The sequence below is a fragment of the Netta rufina genome (genome assembly GCF_964035555.1).
Source record: "Netta rufina genome assembly, chromosome: 8".
Lineage (NCBI taxonomy): Eukaryota > Metazoa > Chordata > Aves > Anseriformes > Anatidae > Netta > Netta rufina.
This window is the reverse complement of record NC_140131.1, coordinates 15,630,296-15,649,154: the sequence shown is the minus strand read 5'-3', so window position 1 is coordinate 15,649,154 and position 18,859 is coordinate 15,630,296. Positions and strand designations below refer to the sequence as shown.

General features: G+C 42.8%; 1 protein-coding gene across 2 annotated transcripts; it reads right to left on the bottom strand.

The window, feature by feature from the left end:
- Positions 1-211: 211 nt before the first annotated feature.
- On the bottom strand, positions 212-18,445 carry LMO4 (LIM domain only 4; the record flags this gene model as incomplete). 2 transcript variants are annotated; one of them, XM_084290913.1, is made up of 5 exons in its annotated part: positions 17,874-18,445; positions 15,661-15,899; positions 8,970-9,066; positions 8,460-8,615; positions 212-4,299 (listed from the first exon to the last, which is right to left on the bottom strand). In XM_084290913.1, exons 2-5 carry the CDS (start codon positions 15,894-15,896, stop codon positions 4,291-4,293), a joined length of 498 nt encoding a protein of 165 aa, XP_084147039.1. In that variant the 5' UTR covers positions 15,897-15,899; positions 17,874-18,445. The 2 variants fall into 2 exon arrangements, with proteins under 2 accessions (XP_084147039.1, XP_084147038.1); XM_084290912.1 differs by lacking the exon at positions 212-4,299 and having other exon boundaries at positions 8,415-8,615.
- Positions 18,446-18,859: the final 414 nt, after the last annotated feature.

Genomic DNA, 18,859 nt, shown 5'->3' with positions numbered 1-18,859 from the left:
CATGTCAGACACACGCCTGCTTTTTATTAAAAAACAAAAACAAAGAACTTATGAGGTAATTGATTGCTTTCTTCTAGTCTTTTATTAGTTGTGATTAAGGAGCTATAGTAGCCCTGTTTACATATCTCCAACAAGCCAGGACCTGCAGCGCGTTATTGGCTTGCGGCCCACAGCTCGCAGTCCATTCTCCACAGAATCAATCTGAAGTGGAAAACATCCCCGTAGGAAGCACGCACATCCCTGCATACGCAAGAGCAGAAACCAGCAATAACTGCAGGCCCCGCATGCTGCCAGCCCAAGGCACAGGCCTGCTGCTGCCCGCAGTGCACTCATGCTGCAGGGCTGAGGGCTCGTGCCTTCAGCCCGACCGGGGATGTGGGTGAGCTGCTGCACTTCGCTGCCGCTCACAGCTCAGGCTCGGCGGATACGAACTGAGAGCTCCTCACTGCTTAACATGCAGGCAAAGCACTACCAATCTAAAATGGCTGATCAGTAATATTTTAATTGCAGTTTCATAGAAACAAATTGCTATTTAATTGCAATAAGCTCTTCTGTGGCTTCGCTGGACTGACAATAGGCATACACCTGGTACTAAAAAGTAACAAGCGGCAAGGATGGCTATCTGGTAGTTCATGTAGGGTAGGCTGAGGCTGTAACACCGGTCCTGGAACACACCATTTCACACTTAAGAAATATAATATTTTAAAAAATATATACGTTTATGTCTCCGTCTCTATTTCATTTACTTCACTAAAGCTGCTCAGAACATGGTTCCTTGGAAAAGCTTAACACTTAATACCAGCCAAAGAATTTTGATATTAGGTTTAATTTAAAATGATCTTTTGAAATGCCTGGTAGCAAGTCAAATTATGCTAGCATCAGATTTATTTTTTATTTTAGTATTTTTCCTAAAATTAGATGGTGCAAATTTTAACTGTGTTAACTAACAGGGAAAAACGGAAACAAACGCAGTGTGGTTAATATTCTAAAGATGTGACTTAATTTCATAGGCTTCATTTTAGTAAGACATTCTCATTTTATATTTCATAAGATACTGCATAACCTGTTAAAATATTTAAAGATAAATCATGTAGGACTGAAAAGACAGTATCTTGTTGCAAACAGAATTTGGTTTGGAAAGGCTTAATGTCCCACTGCCTGCCAGGATGCGTAAATCTCATAACTAGACAGCTGGATAGGTAAAAACATTAAACCCATTTAGAGGGCAATCTTTTTACAAAATTGTTTCATTAATAAGAGTGACAATTTATATGATTGAGACATTTAGATGCAGTATAGACAGAGCATTTTATCCAGGTTCACCAGGATGATTTCAGATTAGTAATATTTCCTTTGATTTTTTTTTAACAGCATTCATTTCTGAAAGTGAGGGAAGCTCTTACTGAATGATTATTTGTATGACTTTTCAGCAGCACTAAATGCAGGAGGTGTATTTCAGACTCAACCTAGCAAATGCATGTGATAAAAGGTGAACAAGTACACGTTTCTCTTCACAGATCTAAAAAAAAAAGTCATTTTTCACATATGGACAAATCTAAGTGTTTCCAGTAGCCTTCTACCCACACCTAACATCCCCATTACAGCCTGTTTTATTGTCTGAAATGCCTCTGGTTTCAAGAAAGTGTTTTACCTAAAGGAAGAATACTACTTAAATAAGTTCTATTGTATATTCATAGCTCCATTAGTCCTCCTCCAATTTAGCACATCAAAGCAAAGGCTTCATCACTTGCATGTGGATTATGCTAACATGAGTGACATTTGTAATCTTATAGGTCTGCAACTTAAGAAATGCTTTTAAAGTAAGCTATTAAATAGGTAGCTGTGCTTTACAAACGAGTCATATAATAGTTTATTTAAAGCCGTTAATGAACTTCAACCTCTACATCACTAAATGCTATACTACATTACTTACTAGAAGTTATTAGCTATCTTCTTAACACTTCTAGGTTATATTGGACAACCAAAAATCTGTACATGTTAGATTTAAACACGGTACCTTGAGTGCTTATACTGAAAGAATATAAAAAGATGTCTGCAGACTCATTAATACTTGAATTCTATATTCATATGACTTCAAGTGTCTTTTCAAAGATATTCAAGCAGCACAATTTGCAAGACTCTTACCTAAAGACTTTAATGCCAGATCAAAAACCTTACAAACTTATTTTAAAAATATATGTAAGTGCATTTAATTAAAAAAAAAAAAAAAGACATACATAGCTTCAGTAGTTTTATTACTTTATATGTTATGCGAGTGTTCTTTTGTCTTTACTGTCTAATACTGTACACTACATCATTTTCTTGTCTCTACAACAGTCCAATTTTTGCACAAGCACTGAAGTGTTAAAGAAGAAATTCAGCAGACCTCCAGTATAGTAGAGATCAAGAAAGTAAGATCTGAAAAAAAAGATCTGCTGTTGGTTTAGACCGACAAATCTGTAATTCAGCTTTTTGTGTATCAGCAGCACAACAAAAGTAAGTCAAGCTCACGCCGTAACCAAACAAAGCTAAACAATGAACATCTCCTTAAAAGCAGAATTAAAAAAAAGAAAACATAATGATGATGTATTTCAAATGTATTAGTCTTCAATAAAAGCCGAATAGTTGGTAATATTGATTTGCTATGAATTGCAGCAGACACACATTCTAGGTGCTTGCAGTTTCCTGATTGAAGGCATTCAATGCACAGTCATAGATTCACGTTAGTATTCTTGCTATAAGAATGAAAAGTGTTTGTTTTTTTTTTTCTCAAAAGTTATTCTACACAGATCTACCAATAAGTAGCTGAAGGGGAAAACCCAGTGAATGAAGTTGTTCCCTTTCTAAGCTTAGAGGAAGTTTTCTTGCTCTTTTGTGTCTTTCTTTCCAGAGGACAGATCATGTTTGAGATCAGATTGCTCTCGGAAATAGTCCAGGAAGCGTGTTTTTCTTTCCTTACCAGTTTTAAAAAGTTAAGTCTCTTGCCTCAACAAACTCAACTTTATGTTGTTCAGGTCAGAATAGCTATTGTATCCCTTTTTATGAATACTCAATTCTATTGCTCAGTGTGAAGTACAGCCCTTTTGTTGCTTTTATTTTTATTATTATTCTTTGACCTCTTATGGTCTATACGTACACACTCATGTTTGCATTCTCACAGACACATGCATACCCCTAACAGTTCTGCGGGAAAGAACTGGATAGAAAGAGACCACAATACCTATAATACATACCATAATTCACTGCAATATGAACTGTAATAGATTTTTGTTTGTTACCAGAAGTAAGAATCTCATTGAAAAATAAAGATCATTTTGAAGCAGTGCTCTGTATCCTTGCCAAGAGTAACACAGTAGTAGTTTAACAGGTTTTTTACTGGCATAAGACAAAAAAGAAAAAAAAAGCTATTTTTAAAGGTAACTGACAATTAAGGTAAGTCATGACTATGTAAGATTTAGTTTCAGAGTAATGTTTTGAATGTAGTTTCTTTTTTTTTTTTTTAAATGAAGCAAAGTTTTAAAACCCATACTCAATTCAGTGTTTTTTGTTTTACTTTTTTATTATTTAAATACACCATACTAGAGCAAATGTCTCTGAAAATATCACAAATAAAAGATTTTTCTTCATTCAGCAAATTAGAAGTAAGTGAAAATTTCTACACAGTAGCTGCTATGAGCCTGACTTTTTTTTTCCTTTTTCTCTTTTCTTTTTTTTTTGCCATGGGAAGTAGCAACATTAGGACAAAAACACTTACATGCATACATACATTGTATTTTACAGAGATACAATAAAAGTGTTTGTGATAGAATATCACAAAAGCCACATCTTCCCTTTATCTCATGTTCAGTTTGATTGAAACACATTTCCTTACAACACTTAAATATACAAAGAGCAAATAGAATGTTGGTAAGGTAAAACACAGGGTACAAACTGGCCAGTGCCCTGCTAATTGTTAATGAGGGTAGAAAGCAGATTTCAATGCTTCTTTTAATTAGCTTCATTAGTCATCTTCCCCACCCGCCCCCCCAAAGATGTCCTCCGGTGGATCTTTTTTCATTTTCTCTACAGTCTCCCATTAGCCCAGGTTCATGGAGTCCTTAATGTTCATATTCAGTCATTTTAATACACCAATAAATGTGGGAAGGGCAATCAAGAATAAAGAAGGTGCAATGGTATGGAGCTGGCACTGATGCTAGCTACAAAGGTGACTTGTCTACTTGGAGACATGGGATCCATCTGTGATGAACAAAATTTGAGATGAAGGCACGCATTCTGCATTACTCTGACCTTTTAGCAGACCTGCAAGAAATAAAAATGGGTATCTTAGCTAGAATACTAAATTTGAGATAGGAAACTACAACATGACTGCTTTTGTCTTTTCCTTATTCACTAATCTCTTTTTTATTAGATTACTTTCCAACTGTGACTTGACTAAGGCTTTCTACACTACCCATTCACACTGCTAATGTTTCAACTTCAAATAGCATAAAGCAAATATTTTCTGCAGTTTCACTACTAAAAAGAGCAGACAGTAAAGAAAAAAAACATGACAACAATAAATAAATGTACTTCCTGGTAGCAAATCATACCGTGAATAAGGTGGCTTTTCTGGGCCCCTTTTAAAAGGGAAGAAACATTATGCCATGCCTTTGAAGAAGCTAGTAATATGATCTTATAATTGGAAGAAATAGTGTGTAAAGCAAATAAGAAGTACAGCCAATATCCTCCCAAGGCAACTTTGGTTAATATGCTGCATTGCACAAGAGCTAAATATAGATATTTCAGGATTCCCCCCACCCCCTCCACCCCCCATTTAAAATTCCTCATCTGGTGTGTTAGTTAATGTTACATAAACATTTTAATATATGAAGTCAAACATGTGCTTTCACACTGGTGTTAATGAATTGTGATAATTAAAAGTGTCTAACTCAATAAAAATCTAAACTTTCATGGATAAAATAGAAATGATCATCCATAGTCTTCAAATACAATCTGTTTGCAATTACCAAAATGAAATAATATATATGAGAATTTTATGGTTTTTAAATGACATTTTGCGCTTCCCAGGAAGTTCTTTTTTCACCCTTTCTCTAAGTTACTAAAAGCCTGAGGTCTATTAGTAACTGCAACCCCCCACTTTCAAGCTAATTAAAGTAGTAGAGGCTTGGAGGTTTAATTCCCCAGAGCTGAAGCTCAGTGTGAGAAAGGTAATTTGTCTGTCCAGAACAAAGATTAGGGAGCAGCCAGCAAGCATATTTAATAAATGAGCATCAAATATCTTCTACTATGGACACAGACAACACCAATTATGTAACTACAAGGGAATTGTTGAGTGATATGTAAACTAGAAGATTTTTAAGATCTTCTCTGAAAGACGTAATCTAACTCATACTTTATTTAAAAGTATTAGAAGCTGAAGACAAGCGTTTGCTACAAACATTGCCAATCGGTGGAAAAATTACACTTTTAGTTTGCCAACAGTATTACTGCCTACGAGAAATACTGCAGAAATACTACTGCTGCCAAAAAAGTATAGACAATTCTCTGCAGAAGACAATTCTCTACAGAGGACAACACAACCCCTTCAAATAAAATGGCACACAGGACATCACACACTGAGCTTGCTTTCTGCCGGCAAGCAGTACCTAACTGAGGTAAAATAGTTTTGTTTTCAGACAACATAGCAAGTGATGAAAAGATATAATTTCCATGTGTGAATTGACTTAGGCAGGCAAAAGTCAGTAATAGCTGACACCACTGCATCTGCCTCCTTAAAAACAAAATCAAGATTTTTAAGCAAAGTCAGATCATGCAACCCTTTCTGCCTGCACCAAGTACCAATACATATTAACTCGTCAACTACATATTAAGAGAATAGTAAGTTCATAACTGTCACCTTCACAAATGCAACAAAAATGTGTTTTATTGCAAGGAGTATGTCTCAATCTCTTCAGCTTAATAAAAACACCCTGTGAATATTCTGCTATGTCTACAATCTCTAGTAGCAGAATAACCAGGAGACTGATCGATCTTTAATGTTTAATAAAGAGTATCTGTTACAGCCAACTCTGTCATAATGGAAGAACATTTTTAATTAGTGGCCCTAAAATGCACAGCTTTCTGGAAAACATCTGTGATGTTTACATCTTCAGATTGTTAAAATGCTAACACAAGAAAGCTCTCTTTTGGCACCTGCCCCTATATCTTCCAGAACCCCAGCCACCTGACAAACCTACGAATTACCAACTCATCTCCTCAACTGTAACTCAGTTTCCTGAAATTCAGGCCCTCCACAATTCCCCTCAGAAGACCAGGAGAGAAACTTGCACTGTTTTCTGGAGACATAATATTATAAAGAATCAAAACAATTATAACCCCTCTCCCCAATCTTCTCCTTAATACCTCTTTGTCTGCCTCATCATCGACTGTAGCGATGCAGTTAATTGTCAGTGACAGAACTAATAAAGACCTGCTCTCAGCATCTTCTCTGCATTTAGCTTCTGCTAGGTGTCTTCAGTTGTGAGCTCTGCAAGTCTAGTCCAATTTTACTTCTTTTCCATGTTCTGTGTTCCTCATCATGTCTACTGCTTTTATTGCAACTAAATCATTTTTATGTTTTGCTAAGGCATAGTAAGAAACTGATAAAACTAAATGACAATTTAGACACCTATTTGAAGTTACATTAAACTTTACATTCACAGAAGACAAGTGGATAAACCACTCTCTCAGAAAGGTAAACCTTTTACTGCAGTGTATAAAGATGAATGGTTTTACCTATATTTCGAAATGGGATACCTACAAATATTCATTTAATAGATTCACCACCAGCTAGTCTGTATTACAGATTTGTTTCATTAAAATTCACAACAGTATAAATCTATGAATCTTTAACTGTATTTGTACTTCCTTGAAAAGAAGCTGCACATTCTCCTCCAATCTTAATTATCTTTGTTCTGCCTAACTATATATACGACTTTGGTACTCAGCTCTCTCATCACCTCAATTGACAAATTAAGTAAATAAAAAAGTCCATGTTTTATTTTGATGTAATTACACTCACTGCATAAGACTTGAAAGAATACTTAAAATTAATCAGTAAATTTATGCACAGAAAAAAAAGCAAACATGAATATTGAAATGTAGCGAGAAAACAAAAGAAAATCTTGGAACTTAAGAAGCAGTTTGTTTTCTTGCATATATTTCTCCACTAAGTAAAATCACTAAAAATTATTCTGCACATTACAGAATAGATAAGCCTAGCATTTGTCCCAGATTTTTTTAATCTTCAAAATTCCTATTTGCAGATAAATGTTATTTTTTTGTGATCCTTACAGACATTAATGAAGTTCCTATTGTAAATCCATAAAGAATTACCAACTGAAGTGTGCACTTTTTGTTTCATTGCAATAACTCAGTGCTGTGTGATTGCCTGGGTTAATGATGAAAAAGTCAAATATACTATCAGAGCTGATGGAAAAATCTATCACCAATCTGAAATTAAAATTCATCTGTGGTCAATAAGATTTAATATCCATGCAAGTGGCGCTGTAAAGAGTAAATGAATCAATGTCATCAATACATAATCAGTATGAAATATGATGTGAATAAAATTATGTGCAAGAGTCATACATTCACTCTTTTCTGGACCAGGGTGGAATGAACAGTCTCTTAACTCAAGGTTGACAGTAATTGTTACAAATTAGGCACAGCAGTTATCAAAATGCACTCACTTGCATAGCTTTAGGACTTATTAAGGAGATTAAAATAGATCTAAAACTATCTAGTTTCAGCCTTACAGGACAACTGTTGATCAGATTTTTTTCTTCTTCTTCTTCTCTATATGATTTGTACAGTCATTATTTACTCATTTAGCTAGAAACCAAGAGCTATCAACCACAGAGATATACAATCTCTAGTTGAGCTATTAGTGTTATGGAGCGATAAGAAAACAGCACTTTGGTTTTTAAATCTGAGTTATGACATATAAAACAGACAAGGAAATACTTCTGAAAGAGTACCCCAGCATGCCTCCTCAACTAAAACCTTACACTGGTTTGGTTCAGGAACCTTCTCTTCACAAGACATTTATTTCCATATTAAAGGATCTAATTTTCCTCCCACAGAAACCTGCTCTCTTGTAGCCCTTAACTTCAAGATTATAAAATAAAATGCTCCTCTTTGTTAAGAGCTTATGTTAACGTATGCTCTCCGTTCTGCTTTGTACATAAAGAGTTCAGCAGCTGTACAGCTGCACATGCCTAAACCAAAATAAACTGACTCGCCCTATGTGTCATATTTAAAGGTTAGCATTTTCTCCCTGTACCCCATGTCTATGTTACTTAAATTCAGTTACTTTAAAGGTTTCTTTGCAGGGGTGGGGAATGTCCACTGCTAGATTGAAAAGAAATTGATCTTCATTTAGCTCTAATAAAGCTTATTAGTAACTGTTGAGTATTCACCTTCTGGTCTGGCAGTAGTGGATTACTCTGAAGTGAATTCAAATGGCCATTGATGAGAGCTGTAGGTCTATCATGTTCACAAAATAAACTGCCATTGATGTAGTGAAACCGATCTCCTGGGACCAGGCGATTCCGGCAGGTAGAGCATGTAAAACACTGAAAAAGGAAAAAAGACAGCGAGTGAAACTACAGCACAAATTAAGTATGCTGCAGGTTTGAAAATTACACTTCAGAGACCGTGAGTACAGTTGAGATATGGAACTGCTTGGTTTCTAGTAAGACTAATGCCATGTTTGGAGGTACCTGTTGGGACTATGCAGTACATAACTCAAGTATAGTTTTACCGATTATGAGGGAACAAAGCTACACACTAAGGGAAGCTTCCTAATATGTACTCATATCTCTAGTTATTGCTTCACACTTTATTCACAAGCAGATGCAGATTTTATACTACAGAAGCACGGCAGTTCTCATCAGCTAATAACAAAAACACGTAGAGAACACCCTCACCTTAAGATGATAGACATTGCCCTGTGCCCTCATGACCAGCTCACTAGCAGGAATGGACTGTCCACAGGCACTGCAAGCACCGCTATTTCCAAATAACCTGAAACAGAGGTGATGATCATGAATTATTTAAAACACAAGAGGCTCTAAGCATTTTTGCGCATCACTGCAATGGTTTATTACACAACTATTTTAGACTTCTGACCCCTGTCTTCCAACTTGCTTACACGTTGCTATACAAAAATATACTTTTTCATATTACAACTGGTAGCTTCACCCTACCTTGGATGTGGTTACACAGGATTTAATCAGAAATATTGACTTACACCTCTAGAAACACAAACAATTCTGTACTACACACATTTTATCAGATTACTGGGTTCATCATAAAAAAAAAAAAAGATACAATTCATGACTGGAGTTTAAATGCATTGTGTCCTTGAAATTATATGAAGAACTCTTTTGTACTTTAATCATATCTTGAGATATGAGTCATCAAAAGGGTTAAGAGGATTTGATTGTATATCTAAGAAGACATCATGCTCAGTGTATTGAAACTCCAGTAAACCTCCATCAGTGCAGAGTTTCCATTAGAAACTCTCTGCTATCCAGGTTGATATATAATGTGTATGGGTTAACCTTTTCAATCATGGTGTCAACACTTTAGATTTGCCTCTGCTCATCTCTTTCATCCTAACCTTCTCTCTCTCTTGATAATGAAATGCTTGCTCCAACTTCCCTCTATCTGCTCCTGAGTCCACAATTTAGATTACTTCATCTCTGCTAGCAACAAACTGAATGAAATTTCGATTTGAGCAGAAAGTAATTTACCGGGATCTGGACCCATTTGTCATCATATCTCTCTGGGTGTTTGCTGTATCACTGCAGTTTTCCTATGCAATCAAATGAGACCACAACATCTGCCATTGGGTTGGGGGGGGGCACAGGCAGCAGGGGGAAGGGGGAAATAGGCAGAAGAGTGGTGAAGAAAAATATATACATAATTCTTCAAATCCATTTAAAGGCACAACACATCGATTCAAAATACAACACAATAATAATTATTGAGTTCTACTTTTACAGATTGCATTAGCTAGAATTAGAAAACCTTTATTTGCTTTTGCGCGTGTCTCTCTAATACACACAAATATTTATAAAGAGTACCACAATCATTTCACAGCAAAAAAGGAAACTGAACTAGCTGGCAGGGTCACAGACCCACTTTTCTGCACAATGTAAAACACAGTAATAGGATTTACAAATTAGCGTATTGGTGTCATAATAAATATTAATATTTGCATCTCTTTCCTGTCCAAATAAAGTCATAAAATTCTGTTTGTGTCAACCTCGGAGACGCATTACAACAGAATACCCGTAATCTGAATGATTGCAGTGTGCCTCTGTATAAAAATAATTGCTTTGAATTTTCAGAATCTGAGCTTGCAGAGGAGGCTTGTCATGTTCAAACTACTAATTTGCTGTCGCCACTTTATTGAAAATAGCCTGTAAGTTGTTATTAAATGTATCGACTGAACGACAGAGAGAGTAGTAAAACTGCCCCTTAAGATGGCTTTTAATAGGAAGCTGAGAAACAAATTTTGCAGCAGCATCGATTTGAAGAGTTCAATCAAAACTCCATTTCAAAACTAATTAGTCTGAGATCCACGACACATTGACACGTTCTTGCAGAATCACAGCGGTTACAAAGGGAAAGCTGAACTAATACATTGTCAGGACCTCCAGCCAAAAGGACTAAACTGTCTAGAAACTGAGGGTCCATTATTAGGGCATCTTCTAAATCAGGACCAGTTCCGAGCCACCACATGATGTATTGAGGTTACTTGCAAAGCTTTACGATATGCGTTTTTCTTCCCCCATTGTTACTAGTAATGAAGTTGGCACATAGAAAAGGTGCACGGGAAGCACTCCGAGAGGATGCAGCGAGACATCACTACGTATCTAGAGCAAAGATCCACAAATCTAGGGCAATGGGTGATGACAAGGGCATTACTGGCAGGGTGGGGGCAGAAAGGCAAGGTCCTGCAGACAAGCAGACAACACTGCCTGTCCGGGAGAACACAAGCACGATCAGCGGTCTCTCCCAGCCCTCTGTGTGACTGCAGCACCCGCCTGAAAACACAGCTTTTGGAATACTGATCTCCTTGCGCTACTTGTCTTCATTAAGCATTCATTTGTTATACAATTCTCTCTGACTAGAAGTGGTTGTACACCTTGAATGTCTGTGAATTTTAATAAACGGAGTCAAACTAATCCAGAGGCTTTCCACGCACCTTAGGTTTTCCCTCAGCATGTTTCCAGAACAATTCTGTTTTCCAAAGTCACATCAGCTGAATCTCCGCTAAAATTCCTGAAAATTACTCCCAAAGTTACAACACCTTTCCAGCGCTTTGTGTTATTTACAAGGACAATTAGGTTTATTTTTCCTTCTCTGCTATAATGAATGTTTTTGTTTTCTAATACCATTAGCAGGAAAAAGGTTTTATCTATAAAAAAATGTTATTCCTTCTTACCAGTAAAGGAAGTCCACCACAGTAACTATTCTTTACTGAAAAAGTTGTTTCACATGGTTTCTGAGAGGCTGGAGAGCTAATTATCTAACCAGGGGGACTGTCCAGGACAGTATTTGATTTAAAAGGCTTGAGGCTTTAGGTGCTCAATTAAGTAGCTATCGGTCTCAGACTGGACTTTAATGGGCTCTTTTCTCTTTAACTGCAGCAATGGGTAGAGATACCCCAGGTCAGGCTAATTAAAGCCAGGGGACTCTTTAATTGTGATGACAGAATTGGTTTCAGTTTCCTCTTTGGGTCCTCAGTCCAAGAAGGTCATTAATATTTCAACATTTGGGCAATGCAATCAATCACAAACATCAAGAGGTTCCCTACACGGACAAGGCAGCTCTTCTGCACTTAACAGCATTTTACTGAGCCACCTTAAATTAACTACTGGGTAGTTCCAACACTGCATTCCCCACACCCCGTACACACAAGCACTCCTGTTTTTTTTTTTCTTTTTTTTTTTTTTTTTCCCAGAACTTCAGAGAGTAGCAAGGAAAGCAGCAAGAAATCTTCAGTCCAGTTTCACGTCCTGCTGTTCAAAATTCAGAATCAGCAGATGCGCATCTCAAGCAACTTACACTAACAAAATGTGGCTGCAGTTGTTTTGGACGCTGTAGAGGCAGACAGATTTAACTGCTCCAAATCTTGCACAGCGCAGCACGTATTTGTGCCCACAACACACATCCAAGCCCTCTCGGAGAGAAATGCACATCCAGACCTACTGATCCAGAAGCGATTGGTGTTTCTGTACATTCCCTATATTTAATCTAAATTCTGCACCAGCTATATTAAATGTAACAAAGAAAGGCAACACAGAAACTACGCCTGGAGCCAAGTCCATTAAAGGTACTTCAGAATAACTAGAGACCAAGCACCTTAAAAGCACCAGAAGCTATTGATACTTAAAAGGGGGGCTGTGCATAATGGCAAGTGCTGCATTAGAGAAGGGGAAGGAAAAAAAAAAAAAAAACAGCCAAATTACGCTTGGTTAATTCAGAGTAACAGATCTGCCCCCAAGTGAATTGGAGGCCTTGAATTAATTCTGTTATGACAAATCAAGATAAACGTTCCCCCTAAATTGCATGCGATTTAATTAATTTTTGAGATCCTGTTTTTTTTTTTTTTCCTAGCTAATAGTTCACATGCTCCTGTGCTGTCATTGTGCTTGAGTGGGCAGACTTCAAAGTGATATTAAATAACCAACTATTAGATTTACCTAGCACATCCTATTGGAAAAGTGCCATTTAATTACCTAGCCTGTTCAATTAAAGGGACAGCACTCCCCGAATGCAGCAGCTTGCCGCTGATTACCAGGGAAATGAACTCGCTGTCCAGCAGCCCCCTTCCCATCGCATCCCATCCCGGCCCTACTCCCAGAGGGGCCACAGGGACCCCCTTACCCCATGGCAGGACAGGGACAGGTCTGGGTCCCGCTGCGCCCCAGGGAGGGGCCGGATGGGTAGGGGCTGCAGGCACTGCCCCTTTAAGCAAGGCTGGGCGGCCTCCCCCTCCCCGTCCTTCCCTTCCCTTCCCCACCACTCCCTGCTCTCTCTTAGAGGCCAATTTTGTTAATTAAATGTTTTGTTTGCGACGCGGCTCTCATTCATTTCGGACACGTCATTCCGAGCAGATCTAAGCCAGGGACCAGATCTCATTAGATAAAACCTATCAGAACTAAGAGAAAATGGAGGAGACACTAATTAAAGCTTTTAATTGTGCGGATTCGCTGCCACGCTGCTGCTTTATCTGGCATCTGAAGGTTGGGAGGGCTGTGCTCGGCTCTCCGCCCTGCGAACGCCTCTGTGGCGGTGGGGAGGGAGCGGGAGCGGGCCGGGATTTTCGCCTCCCTCTCTTTTCCCAGGAACCTTGGCTTTCAATGAAAGCTGCTGTGGCGGCTCTCCCAGCGCCACGGCTAATTTGGTGCTTGGTCGGTTCCTGGGGGGAGGCAGGGAGGGAGAGGGGAGCGCTGTGTTGGTTCAACAACAACAAACCCACACGCGACGTCGGAGGGCTAACACTGCTCGGTAATGAATGGCCTGGAGAGTCGAGGCCCCCTCACCTGGCGCCTGCCCGGCTGCTCGCTCCTCCTTGCTTTGGGACTTGTGCCTCACGTGCCCCCATTAGAAGCTGTACCCGTGGCTGCTGCCCGGGGAAGGGAGCGTGGTGCTGCGAGAGCCCGACACAAGTCACAGGGAGATGGCAGAGAGGCACTGGTAGGTATGGCTGCCAAATTGCCTCCGCCACCAAGAGCGGCTGCCTCAAAAGCAGAAGGGCCAGGGTCTCGCACATGCCAGCACAGCCACGAAGTCTGTATCCAGAGGGAAAGCTCTGAGTTAACTCAGCCCTTGCACAGCCAGGCCATCCAACCCCACCTTGAGCGTACGGTGTCCAGTTCAAGTTTCAGCAAGCATCTGTCTGAGTTATTTTTGCAAGTCAAATCACCCAGATCTAAAGAGAAGTCAGGCGATAGAACAAGAAGATCAATTCAAAACCCTCATCTGATAAAGCATCCTATTCATAATCACCTACATCAAAATACACTAGTATTAGTTTTTGGCAACACAAAACCAAAAGATTGTGATAAGCTTGCCTGAACTCGCCTCTGGGATATGGTGGACGCATCTTCTCCTTTTAATTAGTAGTAATCAGACATGAGGGTTTGTTTGATGGTGTTGGTCGAGTGATGAATCTGTACTATTCACTGCATCTCAACAGTAGTGTCAATGTTTCCACTTCAAACAAGACTCTTTCCCTAACACCGTTCTGCTCTATTTAATTACAATTCTGCCAGGCTTAGGCTTGTTGCTTAGGACGATGACCAAAAAGCACTATTAAAAAGCTACATGTGCTTATTTTCTGGCATTTCTCTCTAAAAATACCCCCAAAAGCTAAGGCTTTGATTCCTCAAAGATGTTGAGAGCTGCATTTTGTCTACTTAACTGACTGAAGACGAGGCCATGTATCGGGACAGAGGCTGCGTTATAAGAGCAACCAAGCCTCAGCACCGACCTTTTAGGCTAAGGATGCCTCCATGCATTTGCACATATTCAGTACAGTGCTGATCTTCTCAAACAGAAGTCAAGTTTTACGACATAAACAAGCTTGTAAGGTTTTCTGGCCAGATTTGCAGAAAGGAATAAAAAAGTGGAACTTTTCAGCCATTAGGGAAAAGAAAAACCTGGGTTAACTCTTGACATTTACCGTAAGTGAGGAGCCAGAAGCATTCAAACAAAACAACTTGTTTTAACTTTACATTTCTGCTATGCTGGAAAGGTATGGGGCTTTTTTTTTTTTTTTTTTTTAAATTATTGGATGTTGAAATAGAACACCTCCTTGAAGCATTCATGTGCATCAGTCTATCAAACCATTTACTCAAATTAAATGTGTAATCCTTCAAAATGCCTCCTTTTAAATTAATGAGTTTAAGTAGCTTGAGTTCACCTGAAAAGATCGCACGGGCACCTGACCTCATGAATTCCTTCTATTAATTATATGGGAAGCGCGCTGGAAGGGGTACTGTGCATAGTCGCACTGCGCCCCACCAGATGCCAGATTAGGCAGGCTTAGTTCCCCCTACCCAAATCTGCGGCACTTACACCGTATGGCTTTGGAAGAGGAAGAGATAAGGGATACACAGCAGGAGTGTGTCCCTTCTGCCACCGCTGCCCGCATTTTCCGTGCTGAAGCCCAGAGAAATGCCGCTTCGGGCCCCCGTAACGTGGGGCCAAACGCTCCCGTTGGGGCTGCAAGCAGGAGCGCTGGCCCTCCGACTGCCGGGTAATCAGCTCTTTCACAAGGAGAGCAGAGAATGAGTCATTCTGTTTCCACTCAAAGGAGTTTAAAGGTGCTTATGTAAATATCATAATTAATCAGATACTAAAGGCAGCCGTTTCATTATTTAGCGCCTCTGCCACAGCCTTATTTAAGCCCTGCGATTTTAACATTTACCGTTCAGATATGCACGCTTCTCCTCCAACACTACAACAAAGCAGATTAATTTAGCCTCCCTGATTGCTGTTTATTTTTAGTCGGGACCTGTTTTGCGCTGACAAACCACTTTAAAGTCGCAGCCGCCGTGCCGCCCCCCCCCCCCGCCGCCGCCGCCGCCCCCTGCCCACCTGATGTAGTCGTTCCTGCAGAGGATCATGCCGCTCTTGGTGTAGCAGGACGTGCCGATGTCCCCCAGCTGGGCCTGGCAGCAGGAGCACTTGAGGCAGCGGCTGTGCCAGTAGCTGTCCATGGCGTAGAGCAGGAAGCGGTCGGCGATCTTCCCCCCGCAGCCGGCGCACCTCTTCCACGAGAGGGAGCCCGCCGTCACCGGGGGCGGCTGCGAGCTGCCGCCGGGGTTCACCATGGCCTGCGGGACAGGGGCGCCGCGGGGCCGGGTCAGGGCCGGCAGCCCCCAGCCGGCACCGGCACCGGCACGGCCCCGCGGCTCGGGAGGGGGAAAAGGAGCCGTGGAAGGGGCTCCCCGGGGCGGCCGGCCCCGAGGCGCGGCGGTGCCGGTGCTGAGGCGCACACACCGCACACACGGGCTGCGGGCCGAGGCCGGTGAGCTTCGGGACGCCTGTTAACTTCCCGCACAAACACGCTCAACTTTTGTCTCGCTAATCTGTCCTTGATCAGCAGTTTAAATGCTAGAGCTTTGTTACTCAAAAAAGAAAAAAAAAAATAAAATAAAAGGAAAAAAAAAGTTTGCCGGCCACAGGAAAGCAGCAGGATAACGAAGCGCAGTGCTCAGGCTGGGGCTGCCCCGGCCGCCCCCCAAACTGCTACCAAAGGGCATTTTTCACTTTCTAATAAACGCTTTACGCAAGCAGGACAACTGAGAGATAATATAGGAATCAATTCATAAAGCTTACTCTAAACCGATTAATTTGTTGCCTTCAATCCAGAGTCCAATAAACTCCCGGTGTTCCTCCAGTCACTTATACTATAAAAAGATCAAGTTATTTACTGCCAATTAAGCAGCATGTTTTGTCTTTGTCCTCTGTAAGCCGTGTGTGCTCATGCCGAGGCATCTGGCTATCTGCTCAGGACGCTCAGCCCGATACCTCCAGGGAAGCGAGGACGAACTTTTCCTGCCACTGGCCCAACTTGGCTTCAGGAGACGGCGAACTTAGGCCGATTTTAAACACACATTTCCTCAGAAAGAGTTCCTGGAGGTATGTCCAGTGACCACACAATAAACCAGAAGAACTGCACCAATTAAGCTGTAACAAAAACCCTGAGACTTTGGAAAGAAAACCACTCTAAAAGCCATTAGCATTGCATTTATCCAAACGCATCATATACCTTTATGTAAATTGATTTCTGATGCATTTGTTCAAGGAATTGCCTTTTGTTACAGTTTCCAGCTACAGCCTAAATGAATCTGCATTTCCTGCTCTGAGCCTTTAAACCGTTTCCCTGCGCTTTAAATCACTTCGGATTTCTTAAAAGAAAGAAAAAGACTCCATGCTACCACCTTAGCCCGTCTTTGTCGAAGGCAAACATATATAAAATGGGAAACGTTACACTGAGAAAAGCATCCAGTAACCCCATTAAGCTAAAGCTCTTAAGGACAAGCAATACCTTAATGCTGATTAAATCTAAAAAGATGAATCAAGAGGACTGACCAGAAAGTGACTCCCTTGATAACTAAGGACGGGCCCTCATCAAGTTTCATTTAGAGTTGGGGGGAGGGAAAAAAAAAAAAAAAAAAAAAAAAAAAAAAAAAAAAGCTTTTAACTTAAATAGGCTTACTCTAGTAATTACACAGCCAAGCAATTTAGGTCCTGGGATAGGAGTCAGTGAAATAGAAAGCAGAGCTGGAAGCTAGAGGCGAAATACCCCCCCCCCTCCCTTTTAACAGCGTCTCTGGTGTTTTTTTAATGGAGACCAAGGGAGGGACGAGCAGAGAGCTGGCAATTTGTAGTACAAAAATGGATGCTTAATTCATGTCTTGGTTTTAATTAGGTGATTCACCGGATTTCTCCCGCATCGAAACAAAAGACCGTGCGGGGGGCAGGAAGGGGATCGGCGAGGAGCGAAGCCAGAGAGCTCACTTTGATCTCTCCTGCCACTGTTTCGGAGCGCTGTTTACTCCGGGGGACACGGCTTCCCCGAGCCGCCCCCGCCCTCCCGGCCCCTCCGCCCGGGCTCGGCGGCCGCCGGAGCCCCTTCCCCTGCCCTTCCCCTGCTCCCCGTCCCTTCCCTTCCCCGCGGCGGCGGCGGGGCCGGGCGGCGGCCGGGCTTTGTACGCGGGGCCGGCGACAATGCCCGGGGCCCGCCGCCGCCGCCCCCCGGCCCGAGGCGGCCCGCGGCGGAGGGCAGCGGCCGCGCTCCTTACCTGCTTCCCCTCTATATTGCCAGAGGCCGGGAGCGGCGTCGCTCGGGGTCACCGCGGAGGCTGCCGCCGTGCGAGGAGACCGGCGCCGCGCTCGCCCGCCCGCGCTGCGGCTCTGCTCCGGAGGGAGCCCCCAGCCCGGGGAGCGGCAGCCCGGGCTGGACGAGCCCCGCGGCCGCTACGAGGGGCGGCTGCCCGCGGTCCTCCCTGCGGCTCCCGCTTCCCCGGAGGGCAGAGCCGCAGAGCTCAGCCCCCCGCCGCCGGAGCCGCACACGCAGGGCGCCGCCGCCGCCGGCTGCCGCAATCGCCGGTAAGTTTGGCAATGTGGCTGCACTTTGTATCGCCTCCCCCCCGCCCCCTCCGCCGGCTGCCGAGCTCCCCGCGGAGCCGAGCCGAGCCGGGCCGGGCCGGGCCGGGCGGCCGCGGAGAGAAGCGGAGCGGAGCTGAGGAGAGCCGGGCAGGGCGGGCCGGGGGGCGGCCTCGCGTGGGCGCGCGTGTCCTCGCCGCGCGCGGGTGTGCGAGCGGGTGTGAGCGCGCGTGAGCCCGCGTGCGTGTGCGGCCGCTGCCCCTCGCACATGTGTTACTGACAGGGCGCAATCCCAACTACACTCCGGGCCGGCCCCGCCGCCCGCCCCGCCGCAGCCAATCCGCCCCCGGCTTGTTCAGGCGGAATAATAAAACCTGCCAATCCCGGGGAAGACAAAGGAATGAGTGAAAGAGGAGGAAAAAAAAAAAAAGAGAGAGAGGGGAGAGGAGGAGGAGGAGGAGGAGGAGGAGGAGGGGAATGCGGAGGAAGGCGGCGGGCAGGTGGGGAGCGGCCGTTAGGGCGCCGCCCGCTCCGCGCCCGGCCACCAGTTGAGAAACTTGGCCGGGGGCGGCCCGGCCCCGTCCTTCCGCGCCCTTCCCGGCTCGGCACCGGCCTCCCGCCGCCCCCTCTGCCCCTCTGGGGTCCCGGTGGCGGGGAGCAGGCCGCCGCCGGGCCCCGCCGC